Raw genomic sequence first — 20,659 nt, forward strand, 5'->3', positions numbered from 1 at the left:
CGCTTTCAAGAGTTCTTCGCTCGACTGACTTTCTCGGAATTACCTTTCATCGGACAGTATGTCAAAACGAACCTGTTACCGTTATATGTGCAGTTTTTAACTTTGTGTTCTACTTGTTTTATTTTAATATTTGCTTAGTTTCTTCCTATTTTCCTGTTTATATGTGCATTCTATGTTTATAGAGCATTCCATTTTTAAAACTTCAAACCATCTCACACCTATCTATCTAATTAGGTGCGATAATTTGCTATCTCTATTAGTAGCTATATTTTTGATGAATTTTAAGGTTGGATCTATTTTCGGTGATTTTAATTTAATTTAATTTTTATTACGCCTTTTTTGATCCAAAAAAGGCAGCTTTACACGTCACTTCGCGTTCCGTTAGCCGTGGATTTTGGCTTAACTATCTATAAATCAAAACATCGCTTACATACAGTTCAGCCGGCTTCGACTGGCCGTAACGCAAAAGTGCATAGCAACTAAGGCTTTGCGCCAGTTGGCACGTTTTCTTCATTCATAGCGGCGTACGAGTTTCGTCAGTCTTTCCTCCGTCTCCGTTGCGGTATACCACCTCCTAGGTACCTAGGTACAACACCTTTTTTCTTTCTTTCACCTGTTTTTGAGGCCTCCTCTCACAACGGCACGGCACGGAACGGAACGGAAGCAAAGTATTATTATATTATATAGCATGTTCGCGAATTAGCGATTGATTGTAGGTACATGAAAGCACGGCCAGTCAGCCGGGGCTGGGACGCGGCCGGGCGGACAAGCTCGCTCGGTCGATGCATCATTTATGTATCCATTCGTTTCTTTTTCGTTATGCCCAACACGGTTTATCGAATCGATCTTTTTGTGCTTTTCTATCGGAGGGGTAGTAAAAAGCTGCGCTGAGCTGAGCGGACATTAGAATAATAATTTCAAATATCTTCTTTAGTTTGTGCGAATTTGTTACTGATTGAATTTTGTTTCGGTCTCTCCCCTCCACCACCTTTTGTAGGGCAAAGTTTACCTCTTCGACAAAGTATTCAAACCGAACGCCACACAGGAGAAGGTCTACAATGAGGCGGCCAAGTCGATCGTCTCGGACGTACTGGCCGGCTACAACGGCACCATATTTGCCTACGGTCAGACGTCGTCCGGCAAAACGCACACGATGGAGGGCGTCATCGGCGACCCGGGAAAGCAAGGTATCATTCCGCGTATCGTTAACGATATCTTCAACCACATCTACAGCATGGAGGTGAATCTGGAGTTCCACATCAAGGTTTCCTACTATGAAATCTACATGGACAAGATCCGGGACCTGCTCGATGTTAGCAAGGTGAATCTGAGTGTGCATGAGGACAAAAATCGGGTACCGTACGTGAAGGGTGCCAGCGAACGGTTCGTGTCCAGTCCAGAGGACGTGTTCGAGGTGATTGAGGAGGGCAAATCCAATCGGCACATAGCGGTCACCAACATGAACGAGCACTCGTCCCGGTCGCACTCGGTGTTTCTGATTAACGTCAAGCAGGAAAACCTGGAAAATCAGAAGAAACTTTCCGGTAAGCTATATCTGGTCGATTTGGCCGGTTCGGAGAAGGTCTCGAAAACCGGTGCCGAGGGTACGGTGCTAGACGAAGCGAAGAACATCAACAAATCACTGTCGGCGCTGGGTAATGTGATTTCGGCGCTGGCCGACGGCAACAAGACGCATATTCCCTACCGTGACTCGAAGCTAACTCGAATCCTGCAGGAATCGCTCGGTGGCAATGCACGCACCACCATTGTCATCTGCTGTTCGCCGGCCAGCTTCAACGAGGCGGAAACCAAGTCGACGCTCGACTTCGGCCGAAGGTTGGTTGAGGTTGGAATGTCGAAAGTTTTTCGTTCGAAACTAATTTTTTCGTATGATTTATTTTTTGCAGAGCAAAAACGGTGAAGAATGTAGTCTGCGTGAACGAAGAGCTGACGGCTGAGGAGTGGAAACGTCGCTACGAACGGGAGAAGGAAAAGAATGGTCGCCTGAAGGGTAAGGTGGAAAAGCTGGAAGCCGAACTGGCAAGATGGCGAGCGGGTGAGACCGTAAACGTGGAAGAGCAGCTCGATCTGCAGGACGTTATGGAAGCTAGCACGCCGAACGTGGAAGTTCTGCTGGAGAAACCTTCGGATCTGCCGGTACCGGCAACGCCAAGTGGCTTGACAATGGTCGGTTCGATCAATGCCGACGAACGTGCCGCCCTGGAGCAGGAACGAGAACGCCTCTACCAGCAGCTAGACGATAAGGATGAAGAGATCAACCAGCAGTCGCAATACGTTGAAAAACTAAAGGAGCAGATTATGGATCAGGAAGAACTGATCGCCAATACCCGGCGAGACTATGAAAATTTGCAAGCAGAAATGACTCGCATTCAGCAGGAGAACGAGAGCGCCAAGGAGGAGGTTAAGGAAGTCCTTCAAGCGCTTGAAGAACTTGCCGTTAACTACGATCAAAAGTCCCAGGAAATCGAATCGAAGAACAAGGAAATCGATTCCGTAAACGATGAATTGCTGCAGAAACAGACTTCCTTGAACAGTGCACAGTCGGAACTGCAACAGCTGAAGGACATGTCTGCCCACCAGAAGAAGCGCATCAATGAAATGCTCAGTAATTTGCTGCGTGACATCTCCGAGGTTGGTCAGGCTCTGGCTGCCGATCCGAACGATATGAAACTGAACGTGGAAGCCTCCGCCGGTAAGCTCGAGGAGGAGTTCACTGTTGCCCGGCTGTACATTAGCAAGCTGAAGTCAGAGGCGAAGAACGTCTCCCAACGGTGCTCGAATTTGGAAAACCTACAACAGGAAGCCAACAAAAAGGTCGGCGAATACGAGAAAGATCTCAGCGAATGCAGGTTGCTAATTTCTCAGCACGAGGCCCGTATGAAGTCACTACAGGAATCGATGCGAGAAGCAGAAAATAAGAAGCGCACTTTGGAGGAGAATGTGGACGCTCTGCGCGAAGAATGCGCCAAACTGAAGGCCGCCGAACAGGTATCGGCCGTGAATGCGGAAGAGAAACAGAAGGCTGACCAGCTGAAGGCTGCATTCGAGAACCAGATGGATCAGCTGCGGGACGCGCACACCAAACAGGTTTCCGCTCTGCGAGACGAAATCTCCGAGAAGCAGGAGTTCATCAACGAACTGAAGGAGTTAGTATTTTTGTACTAGCTGTTCTTACCCTAGCTTATGATCGATTAATTGAATGATTTTCTCTTTCCATTTTAGTACCAACCAGAAGCTGTCGCTTGCCCACCAACAGATGACGGCCGATTACGAGAAGTTGCGCCAGGAGGAAGCGGAGAAGTCCGCCAAACTGCAAGAATTAATGTCAGTACCGTACCAATTAAGCACTACTAGACCCACTAACATCCAACCCAAACCGTCATCTCCTGTTCTAAAATCAAAACTAACCCAAGACCAGCCGTTTGACTTTGGCGCTCTGCGCCGTTCTGGCCTATCTCACTGCCGCAGACCTTCTTTGGCAGCCGCTTTTGCTGCTGCTACTGGCAATGAGTCGGGTCTGGTATCTGGTCGGGACAGCAATCGGGACGAAGAGCAGGAACAACTACAACAAGACCTTCAACTGCTGCTGCAGCAGCAGCAGCAGCAGCAGCAGCAGTGTTCTCTCCAACACCAACAGCAAATACAACAACAGCAATACCAAATTCCGGGCAGCTTGAAACTGACCAAGTTGCACAAAAATTTGCTCAATCGTAGAAATAAGTCTGGCTGTCCGCTGATTGAGGATCTTGCGCGAGACGAACTGACTGACAATAATGACGATGATGACGACGTCGACTACGTCGAAGACGGCGGTAGCAATCAGCAGCGGCAACAGCAGAAAGCGAAGGGAAAGAGTTTATTATCCTCGCTGACGTCGACGATACCGTTGGCTCTGCCAACGCTTCAACTGCACTTGCTTCTCTCGCTGACGATGGTGCTTCTGACCCATCGGTGCCCGCAGTATTTGATTATTCTGTAAACTCTACTCTCCTGTTATGTCCCCTAATACTTGACGAAGGGCACGGCTCTTGCGGTGCGCTTTCGACTGTGCTGCGAAAGTCGGTCAAGATGTCGGTGCTTCGATTCGTCGTTGTTTTGTTTTTCCCGTTTAGATCGAGGCCCTCTTGGATGGTGCTCGACCGCGGGCGCTCCAAGACGGGGTTCGAAGTGGGGGTTTGATGGGGGTTGTAAAAAATGTAAAGTTGTTGTGTAAATTATTGTTCTTTATTCGTTCTTGAACGGCTTGTTGTTGATTAGTGATTACGAGAAAATTGATAAACGACTCTCTACTGTGTTTTAGTGATTGGGCAAAATTTATTTTGATTTTGATAGAAGCGTGTAAATTGTGGCTTCAACAACAGGAACATGTTTTTCGATGTTCTATGTTTTCACTTCAATCGTTGTCTCTGTTAAAGCGAGATATGTACTGAGATCAAGTATGCCTTGGATGATTGTCACCATAGCAAAGCAAGAAGTTTTTCCTTAACAATTTAGGTCCCTTCGAATAAAGATATTATTTTACTTTTCTGGTCTGTTAAAGTGAATTTCGGCGGTAATTTTGTGACAAGATAGAAATTCTGGTAGCAGCGCTTAAGGAAATTCGGATAGAGGAGGCGATAATAGTTCCGCATCTTCGCTGGTGGAGTTTATTCGGCAGATGTCTCTGCAAAACAACCGCCTGCTGAACGTTTTGGAACGAGTCACAGGAAGAGGACAACCAGAAGCACCGCAATGAGTCGCTCCAGAACAAACTATTGACTACCTTTCATTTAATATCAAAGAGTATCACTATTATTCGAAAAACATAATTACTTTCGACCGTAGATTTTCAAAGTATGAAGATCTCTTTAGAAAGAACGGCACAACAGCAGTCAAGTTAGGCACATCTATTTTTCGGACAGCATTTTTAAGCAAGTGATAAGAATAAGAATGCATTCAGCTTATCAAACATGACGCAGACGACTTCCTAACGTATGCCGGGATAGTCAATCGACAATGTGAAGTTCAGAAGTGCTTCAGAGTCTGTCCGTGAACCAGTTCAAAAGTGTAGTTTTCATTTGCGGTCTAAAATCAGCACAGATCACCGATGGTAGAACTCGACGTCTAGCAAAGCTTGAATCTTGAACCACCTGATACAATCAACTTGGAAGTCCTTGTAACTCAAATCTGAAGAACTGTACGTTACGGACGGCGTTGATGGAGGAAAAGCAATATTTTTCATCCATGCAAACCGGTCGGAACTCCCAAAAGAAGCAAGGTGATGTAAAATCGAACGATGCTTCGACACTCGAAAACGGTTGGAATCAATGAGGTTGCAACCGTGGTGCTAGGTGAGAAAACTTCGAGCGCACGAAACGATTGGTTTGGCGGGAAACGCCAACAACCGATAGAGAGCAAAAAAACTTGGAAAACTATCTGACCATATCCACGAGGAAGAATTTGACCAATTATCAACAAGCGCGGAATGAGCTGACCTCGATCCTGACGAGAAAAAAGCGCTAGAAGGAGAACAGAGATCATGATTCCGGTCTAACGAGACGCGCAAGTTTTACGAGAAGGTGAACCAAACTCATAACTCAACACTCAACTCATAATTCGTAGCTCAGTATCAGGTGGACCTTATGGGGGACCGTGCTACTACTGATCAAATTTCTACTCCCAGAAATTCTCTAGAAATGTCGGAAGTACAACGTGCCCACGCATCATATTTTCGTGGATTTCAGGGCGGCATACGATACAGTTGAACGCGAACAGCTATAGAAGACAATGTACGAGTACGGTTTTCTGGACAAACTGACGCGGCTGATCAAAGCTACCCTGCTACGTGCGCGTTTCTAGGGCGCTCTCGAGTCCTTTCGAATCGCGCAGATGGTTGTGGCAAGGGGATGGACTGTCCTGTATGTTATCGCTATTGAAGGTGTCATCCGGCAAGCAGGCATCGAAACGAGATAAACAATCTTTAGCAAGAGTAGTCAACTCCTAGCCTTCGCAGACGACCTCAGCATCATTACTAAAAACCTTGGGACGGCAAAGGCAATCTATGCCAGACTAAACTCGGAGGCTAGGAGGATTGGGTTACAAATCAATGCGTCGAGTACCAACTATATGGTAGGACGAGGCTCCAGAAAATCGACTTCAGCCCCCAATGGACGGTGACTATTGATGGTGATGAACTGAAAGTGGTTAGTGAGTTCGTATATCTGGAATTTCTGGTCACCGCCGAAAACAATACGAGTAAAGAGATTTAACGTCGCATTCAAGCTGGAAGTCGAGCCTACTTTTTCCTTCACAAGACACTTCGATCAAGGGGCATATGCATCCGCACAAAGCTGACGATGTACAAAATGCTAATCAGTCCGGTAGAACATACGCGCACTTCCCGTATTTGAACGAAGGTGATGCGGACAGTTTTTGACGGAGTACAAAGGGAAAGCGAAGAGAGGCGCTGGTGTATGAACCACGAGCTGCGGGCACTACCTGGAGAGATTCGCATCATATCACCTGGCGAAAGTTGGGAGACTAGAGTGGGCCGGCCTCGTCACAAGGATGCGGGACTACTATGCACTGAAATTCGTTCGGTTGTCGGTTTGGTTGATAATTCCAACCAACTTTCGTCATCGTAGTCTGAAGTAACTCCATAGGGTCGAAAGATGTGGACAATCCTTTGCCTGCTTCAACCATCGTAACCTCAGCCAGCTAGCGTGAATCAGTAGAAGAATGAGCAATTCAACAGGAAACACGGAACAGCTCCGTTTCAAGCTGGAGACAAGGCCTACGCTTCCGAGAAGTGTATCTGGTCAGTTATTGAAGCTTTTGGCAACGTCAACTACAACGTATGTTCAGCATGGAAGCCGCAAGCTTATACGATGACATACGAACCAGCTTAAGCACCGTGAAGCAGGCGGCAATCCACCGGAGTCGACAACTCAGTCCACTAGAATACGGACATGTTTGGACTTCATCCTGTACTAGCAGCAACCATACCTCAGACAAGTTGAGATAACTGTCGAAAACCCGCTAGTTCCAGAAACCTTGGAGTTACCTGCTGACCATGAAGAAGAACCACATGAACCAGAAGTCATACACCGGAATCTAGTTCCGAAGTTCAGAGCCGCCAGCAACGCTTTATCAGGATGCTCTCAAGGTTCGAGCCGTATCTGGTGTTAATAAGGAGGGAGAAATGTTACCACGAGCAACCCGGAGCTGGCATCCAACAGATGTGAAAACTCATGTGAACTCATTCTTGTTTCACCCTCCTAACCTTCAAGTTTGAATAATAGGACGTCAACTGCAACGGCAAGATGGATAAAACTGTTGCTCCCGACTGTTTCCGTAAACGCCCTGGTATTAACGAACTAAGGCCTGACGATATTACTGATTGGATACAACTGTGCATCAGCAAATTTCGCGACTCATTCCCAACCACAATCAGCAATTTGGATTTTACTGGGCCAATAAAAGGTGCGCATTTGTTGCTCGTCGGTGGATTCCTATAGTAAATGGCCGAAAATTCCTCAGACTAGATCTTTCCCACGCCCGTTTTGGATTCGCTTGTATCTGACAACAGCTAAATTCGGCCCTCTACGGCTAACAAACAAAGCTTCTGTGAGCAACTCGAAGAGATTTGCCGGAGTGAATTCCAGAAGGGATTGCGGGTCAGCATTCGTAAATGTGCTGTCCGACCTCCGAGAAAACTGAATGATTTAACCTGATGTATTAACTTGAAGGGGGAGATGCTACCATCCCAAGTACCAGTGTTAGTTTTGTTGCACTCTTATTGCGGTTTTAATGACAAATTTTCGTCATAAAAACCATCATAAGAGTGTTATAAATCCCAAATTGTTACCTGAGATAGGAGATATCAAATATGCCCTTCATCCATAGCAAAACAAGAAGTTTTTGATTAACAATTTAGGTTCCTTCGAACCTAAACTTACCTTTCTCGTCAGTTTATGTTAATTTCGAAGGTAACACACTACCTTCGCTTTCGTTTGCTAGTCTCTGATACTGCTGCTGCTGCTGATTGCGGCTGGTGTCCTACTTCTCGCGTCGTCATTCGGTAGAATCCTACGGTACTGTTTTAGCAATAAGTTAAGCAATCATCATCACTAGTCAAATTTAGCCAAAATTCGATGTATGTATTCGATATACCCCGACAGCTAGCGGAAATTGCAAGTAAATACCTAATTTTATCGCTGTGATATAGAAAACCTGTTGTAGAAGAAAGCATATTATTAATTTAAATGGGTAACGTTTTCACCGGCGTTAGGCAGCGAGCGACCTAGACAGTCTTATTTTTGTGCGATTTCAAACTTGTAATCCTAAATTATAAATTCAAAAACTATGTTACAAACCAACGCGAAACGACTAATACCTACTTGTTGTTAAAAGGCAAAAAAAACACGCGCAAAAACAAACGCTTTTTATGCCAACGAGCACTTTCTCTTTCTCTTAGCAAAATACAAAACAAAAAACGCCGTCGCTTTGCTTGCTTGTGCCTGCCGTAGCTACAGTTTAAACATATTATTTTTATCTACTTTTTCCAGTTCCTGATTTCACAAATGTATGCTTTCTTTTGTTTCTCGTTTTTTTTTACTCTTAATTCTTCTTGTGAAAAATGATCGCTATTCGCTCCAGTTTTAGCCAACTTCATATTCGTGAGAAACGCGAAACGATAATTATAACGAAAGAATTCTACCTAGCCTAGCTAGAAGTGTGTGCAACAATAACGTTGAGCAGTTTTTGGTCATGTGAGTTGTACCTGCAGCAGTGCAGGAAAGAATGTGCTAAATTCATCCCGATTGCCGTACCAGTCAGTCAACAACCAGTCACGAACGAACGGTGTTCTATCATATGATTGCTAACACTACTAACCTACTAAACTAAAACCCTAACGCAGGAACCACTGCTAGAAGAACAAATGAGAACATGTGAACTACAGTTGTGGAAATTGTCCCCTAGGTTGAATGTGAGTGCTCCTGGAAAATCCCCCAACAAAAAAATTTCTGTGAAATTAAATGAGATAACAAAACAAACAATTGTTAAATGTAGTGAATTAAGGAAACTGCCAGAGAATCGCGATCATTTTCTTCGATCTTGATTTGTTGTGTAGATTAAAATTTTTAAGTAGTTTCTTGCACTTAGGTTGAACGTTCTTTAACGATAAACGATTTGATTTCCTTTGGCTTATCCTTAGTACGTATGTATTGTTTCTGATTCCTGGCATTGTTTCCCATTTTTGTGTTGTCTTTTTTTTTTGTTTATTTTCGTTAAATTGATTATTAATTAAAGCAGTTAATTACTCTTGTACGATTTTATGGCCACTTGGCTGATGCAAAATAATGGCAAAAAAACAGTTATGTAAATTAGATTCAGTATTTTGAACACGAAATTTGCACTTTACTATCAACTGTTATACAGCAGAATCGCTTTTACGCGTTTTTTTATATGGTTTAATTTTACGCCTGCCTCTCTGAGATAAATTTGGCTCTTGGATCGAAAAGGGCGAAAAGTGGAACTTTTGTTCGCATAAATGAGCGTCTTTTGAGTGTACATTTATGTAAAAATAGTCATTAGCTTGATCGCAACGTTTTTACGATGTTGCCCGTAAAAGGGTTAAGGACCATTAAGGAATTTTTAGAAGAAAATGCTCCATAATTCTGCTACCGTTGGAGCTATTAGTTTAATTTCGGCAGCAAAAATGCTTGTTCTTATATTTCCTATAACTTTGTCTAAGAAATCATAACTCTATCTCGTAACGGAACAATAGTTTTTATTTTAATCATAGTTAAGCCATGACTAACTTTTGATTTGATGAATTTTTGGGCAGACCACAGTGTTTAGTAGCTATGTTGCATCATCAACCAAGACGACTGATTGCGCTAAACATTTGCGTGAGGCACGTTATTTTATCACAAATTCCAGACAGGAATGCGTCGCCTATCGAATAGGCAATCGATAAGACTCGACGAACAAAACAAAGCCTTATCGTAAAGTTTTTATCGCTGAAAGATTAAAATTTTCCGTCGAATCGAGTGATGCTCACCCGACTGTGATCTACTCTGGGAAGTGCCCAATTTTCCTCATTTTTCCCTATCTTTAACAGTTTGGACATAGGACAACGTCTCTCAGGTAGCTGGTATATTCTGGTCTCGAAGCTAGCTGGTCTCGAAGGTAGCTGGTATATTCCAAAAATCAAAAAAATGCGCGTTACGAAAAAATGACAGATTTTGAACGATTAAAGCTTTGATGATTCTACTTTCAATCGATTCATAATGAATGTAGTAATGATGTGGTTTTTATTACAATTTTCATTTTCAATCAGCAAACAATGAATATTAACGAAAACGTCCTGACGTCCTGAAAGTAAACAATTTTTTTTAAGTGTAAAAGCAGACCTCTTCAACCGATTTTATCTTGATGTCCTGAAAGTGAAACGTCATAAAAAAGAAAGCGGTCATTCACTCATTTTGCACCCGTACAGTGCAAGAATTTGTTCGGAACCGATGTCTTGCACGGAAACTTGACTGAAGGAATATTTCTGCATGTGCCGCAGCAATTCTCAATGCGAGCAAAATAAGCGACTGTCTTATCCGAGAATAGCTTTCGAGCGTTTGCATACCTGTTTCAACTTTCAAGCCAGTTACTTACAATTGACTAGTGCTACGAGTCATGCAAAAGTTGCCAAAATGCGAAATCATCGCCAATCATTAGAGGATGTGTAATAATGGACTGATGGTTTAAAAAGAACTAAGAGGAACTACAAACTTTAACAAACTTTTAAAAATGATACACAGATTACAGACAAAGGTATATAAATGTTTTAAAACATTTCGTTGAACTGTACCAAGCAAGTCCTTAAAAAACAAAACCTAATAATATTGCGCAAAGTAGTACGCAGAATCGAGCCCTTTTCGAGCCAGTTTCGCTTTGGAACTATCCCGGAAATTTTGCGGACAGTAGAGGTGGTGTTTATACAGAAGGGTGACAGAAAAGAGAAAACCATGAATAAACCATTTTACACCAATACGTCTAACATCAACGCTTCTTAAGTTGATGGACAAAATCATAGATAACCAACGAGAGTTCTTTATTTCCGTTGCATGAAAATCAACATTCATACCAACACGGCAAACCTGCGGAAACCACATTGCACTATGTAGTGACGTTAATTGAGAAATCACTGAAACATCCGAAGACCGCACTTTGTGCTTTCCGTGATATTGAAGGAGCTTTCGATTACACGTCCTTCGTTTCAATGATTCGAGCAGAGAAATCATAGTATCATCGGGAGATACGTCGGTCACGATTACGGTTATCAAAGGATGTCCACAAGGGGTTCTCTCTTCCTTGCTTTGGACACTGGTGTCCGACGCTCTTATTCACAAGGTATCGCAGGTTGGTTATGTCTAGTGGTTTGTTCGAAGCTCTAAACACCACCGTGTTATGATGCTTGCATGGCGAGTTTAATTTGCCAAATGCATCAAAAAATATGTATGTACATTTGCCAACATTACTTTATGCTGTAGTTACATATTACCGATGGCAGCGTTTTAGTTTGCCACTTATTGCTCGAAAGGTACTCTATCGTGGTATTACTCGTTGATTACATAAAACCTTTTTACACAATTCCCATTCCTTGCCTGTTAGTCTGTTCTCTGTGCTATTACTTCCCGTATACTGGCAAATAGTCGTGTCAGGCTAAGCTTCGGTAATGAAGTCACACTCATCGGAATGTTTCTGGATAGAAAAGCCTAGGCTCTGTGACTGTGCTCCTCGTTAACACACATTACACATTCAAGGCAAATCTTTCAAAATGCTAAAAATACCGGGATGCCACCTCCTTCCCCTGCATAAAATGAACAATTCAATATACGATATTATTCCAGTCCATCAGTCTTCAAATTTTTCTTGTTTGTTATATTGAAACTCGCCTGTAGATAAATCGCTAGCTTTTGTAATGTGGCGACCATTCTTAGCATTAATATTGTACGTCTATGAACCCATTTCGACCTTATCTTCATAGGCGATGGCCTTGTGCTTTCCCGACTCAACCGAAACAAATGTTTGCTATGGGCTTTTCCCAACTCGATCATAATACACGGCCCTCTCGCCGTCTCAACTTTAACACGGCTTGGCGATGGACTTTTCCGAGCACAATCTTAATATACCTACGTTCAAATTTATCCAATGGTAATTTCCACCCCAGCAACAAATGCCCAAGCAAGCCCAACCTAAAAACAATTCATAGTGCGAACAACTTCGCAAAGCAAAATCCAGCTGAAGCAAATCACCACTTTGCATTCGAAATAGTCAATATATTGCATTACAAAATATGTTTCATATTTGTTACCTCAGATTTGATCTCCAAAATCACACTAAAGGTTCAATTTGGCCAAAGATCGCCAATGTGATGTCCTGCGGTTCACCATCTAACACAAACTGACTGCTCTACTCATCCCACTTACGCGGGAAGCTGTCAACCAACTGTCTTCATCATTTAAAGAATATCAAATCTCGGGTAATTTTTCAAATAGACCTATGCGACAATGAGAGACGCTCTTCGTGCCTCCTCCGTGCCGTGAACCGGTTGCCGGAGTCGCTATCCAAGTAGCAATTTGGGTTTTATTAAACTCTTATGATGGCATTTAAGACCAAAATTGGTCACGAAAACCGCAATAAGAGTACAATAAAACTCCCATTGTTGCTTGGGAAGTTAGCTAATTGTTTTAGAAATTTTCTATTCTATGCATTTATGTAGCCGTAAAAAGCGGAAGAGAGGATACGCGAATAGAATCTCTCATTGTCATATAGGTCTATTTGAAAAAATACCCGAGAAATAATACCGAAACCTGCCACTTTTGTAACTTTGAATTTGGAAGTTCACCGCATCTACTCTGCAATTACGGAAGTTTGCTTCCTAGAGCCCAAATCCTGAAAGGTAATTGTTTTTAATAACCATGTAGTACCGAATCGGGGCACAGGATTACTGTCTAGCTCAACCCCACCAATGGATATGAGCAGTCCGCAAACTGTATAGAGCAATCGGAGCCTACCCCAAAAGATGATCACTATGATTGTTACAGTGGCCTTTTAATCCAATGCCCTTGTGGTATACAAAAAAGCCTCGCTGCTTAATCGACACAGGTCCACGCGCATTATAACGCCGGCTCTACGTCCAACAACTTCCAGACCAATTAGAGTATCATCAGTATTGTTGAAAACTATGAAAATGGAAACTTGACGGGGATAAAACCGACCAAATGAATGTCCTGAATCTTCTACTTGTTGCACCAGCTGCGGAAATGCATTGGATAGAACCTAGAATTTATCGCTAATCTCGTACTAACGCTGAATTGGCTTTCTTGAAAGGATTCTGGCAAATCAACGGCCAGGCCCACTGCGCAGCATGCATCGCAGTAAGACTTCCAAGGGCTCAAGTGGAACCAGAAATAATACCTAATTCCATTAAACTGCTCGAAATCAAGGGGAAGGAAGAAAGCGTAGACCTCCCGTACCAAACGCTTCCCATATAATATACTCCGAACCCTCGGGGCTAAACTGATGGCATTTAGACCAAAAGCCAGGTTGCAAATAGCGCCTTAATTCGCTTTCTGAAAATAGATTAGTCTATCAAAAATATTAGTTTAACACTTGAAAATATAGTCGTGTGGGTCAATGCTTGCCTAAAACTACAGTTGTAAGAACAGGAACTGAAAACCACATGACATCGCACGTTCTAGCTTAGCTACTCATTTATTCAAATTGACGTATTTTCAGGTATGGCCACGTGGAGGCGCTAGGTAGATGCTTCTTCCTAGCTGCCTTCTCCATTTCATACCCCGAACGACATTTCCAGCTCTTAAAGCTTTTAAGTGGTCCATTTGCTTTTATCGGCACCAAAGCCACGTGAACTTCGTAAATTTTTGTTTCGAAGGGTTTCAAAATTTCATGAAATTTTGCATACCAACTTAGTATATTGACTTATTAATGAAGGTATACCATTTTCCCGTGAAACCCGAAACGAATTTTTTTGATTTCCTCGGACATCACTCAATTTAAAGCTTTATTGTAACTTGAGTCAAGATTTCGTAGAACAGAATTTTTTTTAAGAAAATGGGAGCAAGTTCCAATTCTTGGATAACTTTTAAAATATCTTTTTCTTATTCGTAGTTTTATTATCTTTCAAAAGCAATAATTTTACGATTGCGCTATTTTTTATGACAGAAAATCTAACGATCAAAGGCACATGACGCATTGTTAGGTATTTTATATCGACTTTGTGAAGGACGCGACGTGCAAGAGACAACATGATTTGGCCCACATCATGCTTATGGCCTAGGCACCACTGGAATAGACAATAAATTAAGTTTCTCCTGGAACGTTGCAGCCTTTAAATATCCGAGCAAATGACGATAATTTTCCATCGTTCACCAAATAGACCGGTCCGATTTCCAGGCTTGGTTGTCTGCTTCCCAAAGTCCGCCAAAGTTGGATGAACGGAGAGAAGCAATAAACTACTGGTCAATTCGTTTATTTTCCATTCCATGCAATTTTACATGCAAAATATTTCGTCACTATTCAGTTCCGACCAATAAAATTTATACACGGTTGTTTGACGGAATGACTGAATATAAATCTTCGTACAAGAGTAAAAAACTGTTAATTTTTTATCCAATTTTTGTTTTTACTAACACAATGTGCTTGCTTTAACAGCATTAGCGTAGAAAATGTAGGAAATTTTTATGCTATATTTTTTGGCGAACTACAGCATCTCGTTTTAGATAGAACCTTACGGTTCTACAGTTCGGCGTACTGTACGCTTTCCGTTCTATGAACGCTTTTTTTCCTGTATCATTATAGTATTATACTGCTTTCACAAAAAGTATACATAAAGGGCAAGACATTCCCATATTAGTTTATATTAGAACTTGTGACATTATTCCATGACAGCGTGACGTCTAAAAAAATGTTAAATCTCAACCGCCTTTGCTTTTATAGATTTAACAAAAACTGTATCCGGTGTTTAGAACCAAAACACCCTAGAAAATAATCAAAGTTGGAAGCATTTTTATTTTTGCCTAACGATTGAAATTATTCCGCAAACGATGGAGGGAGGGTTTTCGAAGCCCAGATGTGTAAATGTGTAGAAAACAAAAAAAGAGATGCTATATTTTATTCATATATATTTTTGACCAAAAATTACACAATGATAAAACGATTCACTTTACAACAAAAAAAAAGCATTACTGTAAATTAAACAGATCAAAAACATTGTAATCACAACCAGCTTTATCTTTAAGCAAAATGAAATAAATAAAACAGGAAAAAAATCATAAAAAACAAAAGCGATTAACAGAGCAATAAAAACAAAACCACATGTTCTCATTTGTTCTTCCGGTACATGGCGCCGCGACGGTAGTCAAGCATCAAACAATGCTCTTGATCAAACGATTGCTTTTAATTCCCGCAGGCTCACCAACGAGCGACGAGAGCAGGCTCGTAAGGATCTCAAGGGACTAGAGGACACCGTAGCCAAGGAACTGCACACTCTGCATGCCCTACGCAAGCTGTTTGTGCAAGATCTACAGGTAAGCGACTCCGTTCGACTATACTACCAACTAGGTAAGACTAAACATTAACCCTCACCCCATCCCACCCGTCCTCAGTCTCGCATCAAGAAGTCCAACAATATGGAGGAAACCGAAGACGACGGTGGCTCGTTGGCCCAGAAGCAGAAGATCTCCTTCCTCGAGAACAACCTGGAACAGCTAACCAAGGTGCACAAGCAGCTGGTGCGGGATAACGCCGATCTGCGCTGCGAGCTGCCGAAGCTGGAGAAACGGCTCCGCACTACGATGGAGCGCGTGAAGGCTCTCGAGACGGCCCTCAAGGAGGCCAAGGAAGGTGCAATGCGTGACCGCAAGCGCTACCAGTACGAGGTGGACCGCATCAAGGAAGCCGTCCGGCAGAAGAATCTGGCCCGGCGAGGACCGCAGGCGCAAATTGGTATGTTGAGTCGGCTAAGCGTGCATACAATCGGTGGTTTTAATCGTTTTTTTTTGTTTTTAATTATTTACAGCAAAGCCAATCCGTGCAGGCCAGGGACACATTCTGTTCAAGACGGCTGCTGCAGGCAGTAGCGCCGGCTCACCGGTGACACCAAAGGCGGTTATGGTGGAGAAGAGAAAATCCGTTGTCAATGGTAAGATTTTTTAGTTTTTAAACAACTAATTTCACGGGGCAATTTTGATGGCGGTAAAACATACCCAATTGATGATAGATTACTAATACAAATCGAAAAAAGCCGGTGGGAATAATTTTGTTACATGAGAATGAGATTCTCGTTAAAAATGTGAATGAAAAAGTTTAAATGCAGGTTGCTTCTTATCAGACAAACTAGCTGAATGCCCGATCTTGCTTGAGGCCAAGTCTCCTAGCCTTGCCTTGTCATCTGTCATCTGAAGCGAGTTAGCTATGGAGTCCCAACTAATCAAACGCATTTCTCACGTCGTGACAACTGCGCAATAGCGGATACCCGTCATCTTACGCTGGATTGCAAGCACGGCTGTCTTAGTGACAGACAAGATGGCAACCACCATAGATTTGCCTTTACGGAAGCCGAATTGGTTCCTTGACAGACCGTTTGTACCCTCCGTGTACTGTACGAGTCTGTTAAGGATAATCCTCTCCAGCACCTTGCCGGCAGTATCGAGCAGACAGATTGGCCTATATGACGAGGGGACATCCGGAAGTTTACCCGGTTTCGGCAATAGGACCAGATTCTGTCGCTTCCATCTGTCCGGGAAGTGGCCATCTTCCAGACTCATTACTACTCCAAATAATTCGGGAGTCTCCAAAATAGCCGCTTTAATGGCTAAATTCGGGATTCATTCTGGTCCCGGTACCTTGCTCACCTTTAGGGATTTAGCGATCTCAATGAGTTCCTCATTCGTAACCGTTGCTTCCTCCCCAACCTCTAAGCCGCCGTCGCCAACGTTACTTTGGATGTTCGGCATGAAGGCCGACCATCCTACGCTATGGTCTGAGATACTGGAACGTCGGCCGTGGGACGACTCAGCGGCCTGGGGCCAGGGCCTTGGGTCGTGGCGCGGAAAGAGGCCCTCGATGATTCGCTCCAGCATCTCTGACGATCGCTCTGCGGGTGCCATCACGCTCTTGGTCTTTGTCATTACGACCCTGTAGGCATCACCCCACGGGTTCGCATTAGCACCAGCACATAATCTATCAAAGCAGGCTCGTTTACTAGCTTTTATCCCACTCTTAAGCGCTGCGCGTGCAGCAACAAGTGCTACTCGACATTCAGCCCTACCTTCGTCTGAACGAGCTCTTTGCATAATTCTCCTCGCACGAAAGCACGCGTTCCGCAATTTCAGCTGTCCACCAGTAAGCCGGTGATCTCCCATACCTAGGTCGACCTTTCCTAGGCATGGCAGCGTCACACGCTCGCGATAGTACCTCAATCAAATGAACAGCGTTCGGATCGGGCATACTGCGATCAGCGCACTCTCTTCGGATCGAAATATGATGTCTTCCATCCACGGGTGGTTGGAGTGTCGGCTCTACTCACCGCCTGCCACCTCGTTATCTGACCGACACCATAGCGGATCGCCTGATGGTCACTGTGAAGTGTAGCCATTGTCTACCCTCCAGTCTCCTATCAGACCAGGACTGCCGAAAGTCACGTCGATGATAGACTCCGCACCGTTCCTACTGAAGGTACTTGTGTTGCCGACATTGGCCAGATCTACGTTAAGCTTTGCCAGAGCCTCAAGCAGAATCCGACCCCTATGGTTCGTGCGACGACTTCCCCACTCTACCGCCCAAGCGTTAAAGTCGCCTGCCACAACCACCGGCCTTAAACCAGTCAGCACAACTGATACTCGGTCTACCATCCGCGTAAACTGCTCGATAGACCAACTCGGCGGAGCATAACAGCTGCAGTAGAACACTTCACCCACTTTGGCAACCGCAAATCGTCTGCAGTTGACATAACCTCCTGAACCGGGAACCTGCTTGTCGTCCATATAGCCGCCGTCCCAGACCTATCCGAGACCCAGTTGCCGTTTCCGGCAGCGAAGCGATATGGATCCGAGATTATGGCAATGTCCATTGCTGACTCAGAAACTGCTTGGTGTAACAGCTGCTGAGCCGTGCTGTAGTGGTTCAGGTTAAGTTGTGTCACTTGCACTATGAACGTGGCTTAGTCGCCGGCACACCAGCCGAGCACCTTGGACCTCCCGTTACGTGCTTTGCGTCCCGTTTACCGGTACAGATCAGGCACTTGGGAGGCTCCGCGTAGTCCCTTACGTTATATCAAGCACTGCCACATCTCCTGCACAACTGGCTCCTATCTGGCCCCTTGCAGTTCCAGGCTTTATGTCCGTGCTCGAAGCACCGGAAGCAAGCTTCCGACTGCTTGAGCACGCCCAGTGCTGACCTAGAAAAGTTTAGTCGCGTGATCGCGGATTTTTATGGCGTAAGTTAAGCCGATTTAGCAGTAGTGATAAAGCAGATAAAGGTCACGAGTGTTGAAACAACCAAGACTATTAATTATTTAGCAAAAGCTAAAAGCTGTGCTAAAAGTGTGCAATATCGTTAAAACCTGAAAGTAAGAATTACCTTCAATTTGGTAAGTTTTAGACCGCCATTGTAACTACCACGTTTATAGAAACCCCTAAACGTGGGTGCTAATCTGGAGTGCGATTCCGGAACGGCTAACACCTGATCAAATTTGGACCAGCATAAACGGCGGTAATACTTTTCGGATACCGATTCATCCGTGAAGCAGCTTACACTACGCTGCTGAAGCTTCCCCGCTTCCCGCTCGAGAAAAACCAGCCGCTTCAATGCTAAGTTTTCCCCTTGTTGCAGTGGTAAGGAACGCGTATGGTGGTGTATGGTGTAAATGTAGAGAATAAGAACTGCTCTAGGTAAGAAACTAATCATGGTTTGTCGCTAATGGCGAACACATTTGTAAATCTTTGCTAAATAGGTTTAGCTTTGCGCGTACGAAATCTAAGGGCAATGAATAAATGATGTACCCTCCACCAGAGTTTTTACAAATGCGAAGTTTTTATTGCGTATAACTGTTCATCGCGTTAGTTATAGTACGGGTTAAATCTGTTGAGTGTGAAACTTTGTTGTCGATTAGCTTCGTAGAAGATCTTAGAGGTTCGAAATACTCACCCCGAGATAAGAGTCATCGGTCGGGCATCCCTATCCATCATCCGCAGCGGTCTTTCGGATACGAATGTGGCGCTTAAGCCGTTGTAGGCAAAGGCAGCTAGCAACCTTTTTGATTAGTCCGGGCATAGAGAAAATTCACATGTAACGCTTTATGCAGTATCCTTAAATCAAAAGCGTTATAAGGTCTGGTAAGCTTCTCCCCCGTACCATATGTACCATTTACAAAACGCTAATCAGACCAGTTGTCCTCTACGGGCATAAAACGTAGACACTGCTGGAAGCCGTGGACCTGGGAGCACTCGGAGTTTTCGTACGGCGGGTGCTAGGAACCATCTTTAGCGGAGTGAAAGAGAACCCCCCCCCCCCCATTAATGACCGAATGACTTTCCTTTCACTTTCCAAGAAAGTACCGTAGATCTTAAATGCTTTATAGCGAAGTTGCCAAAGCAAAGGAAGCTCGCAATTTTGGTACTGTCCAATCCTGTTCCGTCCCGTTTGAATGCGTTTCACCTTATTCCCGAGCTGCAACTGCAATCGCGAGACTATCGGAAGAAACATGCCGGGCTGTGCTTATTTGCTCTCTTTTGGTCTCTTTTGGTGGTCGACAAGTAGAACCAGATCTTCGATGAGCATCTCAACGGCGATATGACAGAAGGAGACGCAACGTAAGTAAACCTAAGTGTGCTCACAAACGATAACAGCGGGCCGGCTCCAGATCTCGAAGAGATCCGACGAGAAATCGTCAGCTAAAGAATAATAGACCGCCGGAAACGACCGACCCTCGGCAAAATTCTACAAAAATGCCAAAGAATCGCTAGCACCGGCACTTCACTGGATAATTTCAAGGATTTGGGAGGAGGAGAAACTATAGGAGGAGTCAATGGAAGGTGTGGTTTGTCCCATCTACAAAATTACCGCGGCATTACGCTGTTCAACGCCGCCTATCAGGGTTCGCTCCCATATGTTGTTACGTCGTCTATCCCTAATAGCAAGAGAATTCATAGGGCAGTATCAGGTGGGTTCTATAGGGGCTCGTACTACTACGGATCAACGTTTTACTCTCCGACAAATGTCGGGAGTACAACGTGCCCACGCATCATATTTTCGTGGATTTCAGGGCAGCACACGATACAGTTACACGCGAACAGCTATGGCAGAATTTATGCTACAGCTATGGTACAATTTTCTGGACAAATTGACGCGGCTGATCAAAGCTATCCCAAGGCGAGTGATGTGCTACGTGCGCGTTTCAATGGCACTCTCGAGTAATTTCGAATCGCGCGGAGAGTTGCGGCAAGGTGATGGACTGATCTTCAGTAAGAGTAGCCAACTCCTAACAACTTCGCAGACCAGCTCGACCTGTTGGAATTTTTGATACGGCAAAAGCCACTCCAACTCTCGGCTGGTAGAACTATACCGTTCCACGTGA

At 44.0% G+C, this 20,659-nt stretch overlaps 1 protein-coding gene across 1 annotated transcript in view; it reads left to right on the forward strand.

The window, feature by feature from the left end:
- The window catches only part of LOC128736654 (kinesin heavy chain), a 40,874-nt gene that overhangs the window by 18,080 nt on the left and 2,135 nt on the right, over positions 1-20,659 (forward strand). Inside the window, exons 3-8 of the mRNA XM_053831145.1 lie at positions 998-1,836; positions 1,908-3,167; positions 3,244-3,345; positions 15,494-15,611; positions 15,690-16,029; positions 16,103-16,225. Coding sequence (XP_053687120.1) covers positions 998-1,836; positions 1,908-3,167; positions 3,244-3,345; positions 15,494-15,611; positions 15,690-16,029; positions 16,103-16,225 — 2,782 coding nt within the window. The remainder of the gene's footprint in view (positions 1-997; positions 1,837-1,907; positions 3,168-3,243; positions 3,346-15,493; positions 15,612-15,689; positions 16,030-16,102; positions 16,226-20,659) is intronic.

Source organism: Sabethes cyaneus, chromosome 1 (genome assembly GCF_943734655.1).
Source record: "Sabethes cyaneus chromosome 1, idSabCyanKW18_F2, whole genome shotgun sequence".
NCBI classification, from domain to species: domain Eukaryota; kingdom Metazoa; phylum Arthropoda; class Insecta; order Diptera; family Culicidae; genus Sabethes; species Sabethes cyaneus.